Here is a 6,000-nt window from a genome sequence, read left to right as displayed (position 1 = left end):
TTTTAAAAACTTCTGCTAACCAAATCTGATTGTATTTCCAAAAAGGGGAGAAATGAATAAAATGTTTCAATTGAATTTCTCACTATTTCGAGAATCTTTCAAACAAAATGCTATTTCAACCCTTTACCGTACCATTTTCTTTACAGTTACAGTAGAACGTGTTTATCCCCAAAAATGTCTTAGAAGGGAAAAGAAAATTCATATTTTTCGTATGGCTACATGTATTTGAATGCTTGAATGTTGATTACAAACGAATCGAATTTTATTTCATCTAGAAAGAAACACATGACAGTCATATTTGTTAGACTTTGTTCAAATCTTCAGGACGAGTCTGCCTCGTTAAAATACGGCGAGGGGTTTAAAGGCTTCTCCAAAAGTGAAATTGGGATCTGTGGCAGCGGGGAGTAGGTAGAATGAAAGAAGACAGCGGCGTATAACAAACTGTGCTCGAGACACACGATTTATTATTAACCTTCGACCAACTTTAACAACATACAATATAATGTAGTAATAAAAACGTATCAGTTAAAAGTGTAATAATGATAGCGCGACGCTCGTTGGAAAAGTGTTCGCGTCGTGTACATGCGATCGCCGTTCATCTCCGCCACGCGTTCTGCGTCCGACTGCATCTTCCTGGCTCGCGATCCTCCTGAAATACATCTTTCGCGTGATATCTTCGTGGCCGAGAACGCCGGTGATCATTGGATAAAAAATGGGGAGAAAGGACGATCCGATGATCGCGGTTAGAATAAGGGATGGTTGGTTCTGTGTGTACAAGTGAGGTTCGAGAAGAGAAGGCGGAGGGGGGACCGGTGTTGGGGGGTGGTGTATCGGAAAAGGGGCGCAGGATAATCGAAAAGTTTTCGAGACAGGATACAAGAAAACGTTTCGCGTGTGATTCATTTAGCACCGTTACGCCGATGCGCTTAATTAATGCTAACCTCTATAGTCGTGTAGAAAAACCACTCTCTTTCTCTCGGTTCCTCTTTCGCTCCCACCCTTTCTCTCAGCTCCTCTCATAAATTCTCTCCCATTGTCTCTTTCTATCTATATATATATATATATTTGTTATAATTATAATAGCGTAGAAGAGCTTCGCTTTTCGCGCCAGGATATCTGAATCGCTCGACTCGTCGCGCGCGCGCGCTGACCCACCAATGTCTGACCCCGGGTCCCGCTGCGAGTTCAGGACTATGCTCCTCCGACCGGAAACCACAAACCCGAGAACTCTGACGGTTGATCGCGCTCGACCAGGAAGCTCTCCGCGTCACAGGAAACGCTCCCAGCGAATGGAAGAACACGAAAAATGGGGTATTGTGTCCAGTCTGTTCGGTGTCGGCGCGTGCACCTGGCCCAGGATGATCAGCGGATGATCAACGGATGATCCCGAGCGAGGACGAAGCTTCCGGACACTTTGCGACGCACTCATTCGACCTGTTCAGGCTCGAGCAGTGTCCGAGCAGCGTCGCGAGAGAAGATCCCCGGGGAAGAAGGTGTCCTCGGTCGCTTTTGAGGAGCCAGCTCTCGAAGTCTTCGGGACGAGCGAATGACGTAGTGGTCGATAGGGTCCGCGGACATTGCGAATCGATCGGCACACACCAAGGTTTGCGTTCAATGGTAGTCGCGGACCGGATAGGACTCGATCAGGCGATCCGGTGGGCCGATGAACACGTGATGGCGCGAGACATAACGCCGACGGCGCGGGCGACGCTGTGCTCGGAGACGCGGCGACGCGGCACGATGACTTCAGAGCTCGTCGTGTTTCGGACCGGTGAACTCGTCGTGCGAGATGAACCCGTTCTTGTCCTTATCCTCGTGCTGAAAGATCTCCTCCACCAGCTTGTCATTGTCCGCCAGGATCTTCTTCACCTGGTCGTCGCCCGCGCTACCCTGCTCCGCCTCGATCATCTGCTTTCTCAGGTAGTCGCTCACCTGCGCATGGGAAACATCGGTTATTTTGGGTCGAGAAATCTTATACTTGCTTAGGGAGAGTTGTTGTTGCGTTACTGTCCAAGAAAGAAGATAAACAACGACAAAGAAAAATAATGAAAACTCTAATGGCCATTTAAAAGCACGTGATCCTCGATCATGCCGATAGACCGTCACGAAATACGTCAACAGGGAGATATCAAATCTGTGCCGCAATGTTTCGTTCCGATCGATTTCAGCAGTTCCCATTCGTAAATAGAAATCTGTTAAGTTTGTAACGTGTCGCAGTGATTGAAACAAATGTATCGCCCCACACGCGACAGTCCTGCAAAAAAATAAAACACGATTGCGCCGTTCGCTGTAGTTTCGCGAAAAAACGTTTCGAGAGCTGTAAGCCTTCCCTCCCCGATGTGCAAAATGTGCAGACGTTAATCCTTTGTACTTGCGAGCGGAGATAAACCTGTCAGCCGACGACATCGTGATTGGTCTGCTGTTTGATTCGTTCGAAAAAAGGTTCTTACGGATTAAGCGAAACAAATGAGTTGATAAAAATACGGATTCGAACATAGACAAGTTAATACGCGCGAAGGATTTCCTAGACTTTCGTTTGATTATTATTAGATTACGGACGTTTTTATGCAATTTTCAATAATGTGGTACCAAAGAAAATCTTATTTTCATTAGTGATAACATTTCTAGGTCCAAAATAAATAAAAATCGTACAAAATTCTGACGAATTTGATACTCCTGCAATTTTTGAAAATTTTTATAAACCACAGACTCATGAAGATCCGCAGACTAATTATTATTATTATGCTTCGACACTAGATCTACGAGGCGCTAGAATTGGCTATTTTATGTTAAAAATTTATGTATTCAAATTGTCAGCGATTTTTACTAGAATATATCTAGATCAACAAATTTCAAACTCGCCATTTTGACGGGCCCCGTAGTTCCATGTGTGTTTTAAAGTACTAAGATAAAATTAAAATTCCAACCGACTAATATAAATTAAAATTGGTTAACGATTGAAATGATGAAACAATGCACCAAATTATTGGCCAAAGTTCAAACTTTGTAATTTCATGTCTCAGGGTCCTTATGGGTCATAATCAGAAACGTTCGCTCGTTAGTTGTTAATTCGTTAGTCACTCGGTTGTTAATTCAACTTCGGAAAATCTGACTGTGTGTTGGTAGCTACAGATAATCCCAATACATTTACTATACCGTAACTCTGTATTATTATTTGTCAAGTAGTTGATCTACGTAGAGCCATCACCACAAGTGACCCTTAGAAAAAAATTAAAAGTGATCTTGCCATTATTCTCACCTCCTCGCGAGACAATTGGTTGTCGTGGTCGCTGTCGATTGCTTTGAACACGTTGGTGGACTGCGGAGTGTCGCTGATGTTGATCAGCTCAACCTCGAACAACAGAGTTGCACCTGTAATCAGAAATGTTCTGCTATTTTCTATGCTTCCATCTTCGAAACATGAGGGACATTGTCCTTTTTTTTTATCAAAATGTCCTACACAGTTTTTGATACAAAAACTTTGATACTCACACCTTCTGAACAATTTTCACACGAATGGTTCTTTCGTGTCGTTAATGCTTTACGGGATATTTGAGTGTTACCAGGTAAATGAAATACACAGTCTATTGTCGCGTTCAAAATTTCGCGTTTCGAGCCAATTTAAAATTTAACGATCGGACACGATATTCGCGGGGAAGAGATTTTGTAATTACCGGCTCCCCGCTCTAGTGTTTCGGATAATACCGCGAAATAAAGCGGTGAATTAAACAATTCATTACTCGCTAATTACTCGTAGCGCGATCCTCGCTCTTTTTTATCCTACTTTCGCAGTCGACCGTAAAATGCTGTAATAATCGAGTCGCCTACCAACTGAAAATTAATTGTAACCTCTGAATGTGGCGGATAATCGACCATTGTCCAATATCGTTAACTTTCCCTCCACTTTCTAGCCACGGCGCATAATCACTAAGTGTTGAAATCAATGTTTAATTTCGCTTCAACATATCTTATAGTGTCTCATCCGAATGTCGAGGAAAGCAGAGTCGACGTTTTGAGAGAAACGTTTTCAATTTTGCTTTTATTTTTAGTCTGAGATTATTTGAAGAACACATCTTCTATTTCTAACGAATTGCTAAATCTTTATGCAAAATGAAGATTGTCACCAATTTCTTAATAATATTAATGAATGGACTGCAGTTCTTTAGGAAAAATAAAAATTGTCTGGGTCAATTGCAAAAGGCAGAAAGACATTCTTACTTTAATCATTTTAGTAAGCTCAAAAAAATAGATTGACATTCTGAAATTATTTTAATCTTGACACTGTTTCAATTGCATCTGCTCATTCTCCGTATAAATGCATAAAATCCGCAGTCTATTAATGAATTAGAAATAATCCGACATTATGCATAGAATATAGTAAACAACTAGTACAGAAGAAGCGTTCTTCCGACGTCACTGATTTCCCATCATGTTTCACCAATCCATAGATCGAACGACACGCAACGACCGCTTTGATTGCTCGAAACCAATAAAAATCCAATACATCTCTGTCAGTGCTGACGAAAGACGATTGCCACGGCTTTTCTATTATTTACCCGTCGACTCCCAACAACCCGTGCACACCTCCTCTCTCTCTCTCTCTCACACACACACACACACACACACACCGTGAAAAACATGTCCAGCACGCTGACTCCGTGTATCGATGACGTATGACGGACCTCTTGTCGCTGACATTTACTACCAATCATGAACCATTCCCTATGAACGAAAAATCGGGGAAAATGTCTGGAAAAATCTCTTACTTCTGATCCACAGGACCATTGTTATTTCATTTCGGATTCTATGGCGTTTGCAGCGTTTCGGTAACATTTGCTTCGGATAATTAAAAGAAGAAAGAAATTTATATTTGGCTCCAGTGTCTTGCAATCAATGCATATATTTTTTATTTTGCATAAAGATCCGCAGTCTAGTGATCACAGTGCAGGAAGAATTAGTCCCCGATTTGCACAGATTGAGCATTTAGTTAAAGCAGACTATTAATTACAGTAGAAATGAGCTATTTAAACGTAGAAATGAGCATCAACAATCAACAATAATGTGTTTCTTGATGAAAATTAATATTAAGAACTTACAAATTTCTTAAAATATATATTTACTCATCAAAAAGTTTCGTGATCTACACACTTAGTATTAAGATAATAAATTACATCGTTTCAACATAATTTGCATGCAAAATTAATTTCTTCCAGCTTATCGGTGGAAGCATTATCGCGAATTATCAAGGGCTTCCGATAATCTGAGGAAAAAATGTTTCGAACAAAACAGACAGACTTGAACAGTATTTAAACATCTACTAACTTCAATATGTATATATAAAATTTCCATTGAGCTCTCATAAATGACGCTAGAATAGTTTTGTCCAATTCCCGACTGTGCGATGGCGACGAAAACAGGTTCGAATGCACTCGTTGCAGCTCGCGTTCGATTCAGACGCGGATGGTCGCGCATTCGATATTCATTATGGCGAGTCCCATGCCGATTAAGCCAGCCCTAATGAAATATGCCGGCCCATAATTCACTGCTTATAGAAATGCGATTAACGGAGCGGGCAACGTTTGCGCGTTCGGTGACGGATCTCGTTTTCCCCGGGAAAATTGAACGATCATACGCCGCCGGGTCGAAACTCCGTGCCGGGAAAGTTTCTCGTTCTCGGTGACCGCAGCATCGACGACAGATGGAATCAAATTCGTTTTTCTTTGTGCGCAATTTCCGCCGCGTCTCCCCGCGATCCCCACCGGCCCTGTTACCCCGGAGAGAGAAACTGTTCCATTCCCGATCCCCGCGACTTGAAATGCTTTCCAGCCCCCTGCCTCCTCGTTATTTACGGTCCGCGTTGCACCAAGAACAGACTGTTTCAGCCATTAAAGCGTCTAGATACCAATTAACGTGGTAGGTAGCCGGAGAGGTAGCGAAATAATGGAGAAATTAATTATTCCATCGTTGATCGAGAAACAAAATTTTCTGAAATTAACGAAC

At 42.2% G+C, this 6,000-nt stretch overlaps 1 protein-coding gene across 2 annotated transcripts in view; it reads right to left on the bottom strand.

Annotated features, from left to right (window-relative positions):
• Positions 1-432: 432 nt before the first annotated feature.
• Positions 433-6,000, bottom strand: part of Fkbp14 (peptidyl-prolyl cis-trans isomerase Fkb14) — a 139,485-nt gene continuing 133,917 nt past the window's right edge. Inside the window, exons 3-4 of one of the 2 annotated variants that reach the window (XM_076431644.1) lie at positions 3,248-3,372; positions 433-1,932 (exon numbers count right to left, since the gene is read on the bottom strand). In XM_076431644.1, coding sequence (XP_076287759.1) covers positions 1,747-1,932; positions 3,248-3,372 — 311 coding nt within the window. In that variant the 3' untranslated portion in view covers positions 433-1,746. The remainder of the gene's footprint in view (positions 1,933-3,247; positions 3,373-6,000) is intronic. The other variant, XM_076431645.1, reaches the window with a different exon arrangement.

This window comes from Lasioglossum baleicum, chromosome 10 (assembly GCF_051020765.1).
Source record: "Lasioglossum baleicum chromosome 10, iyLasBale1, whole genome shotgun sequence".
Lineage (NCBI taxonomy): Eukaryota > Metazoa > Arthropoda > Insecta > Hymenoptera > Halictidae > Lasioglossum > Lasioglossum baleicum.
Note: the sequence above shows the minus strand (reverse complement) of the source record. Positions and strands in the feature narration are given on the sequence as shown.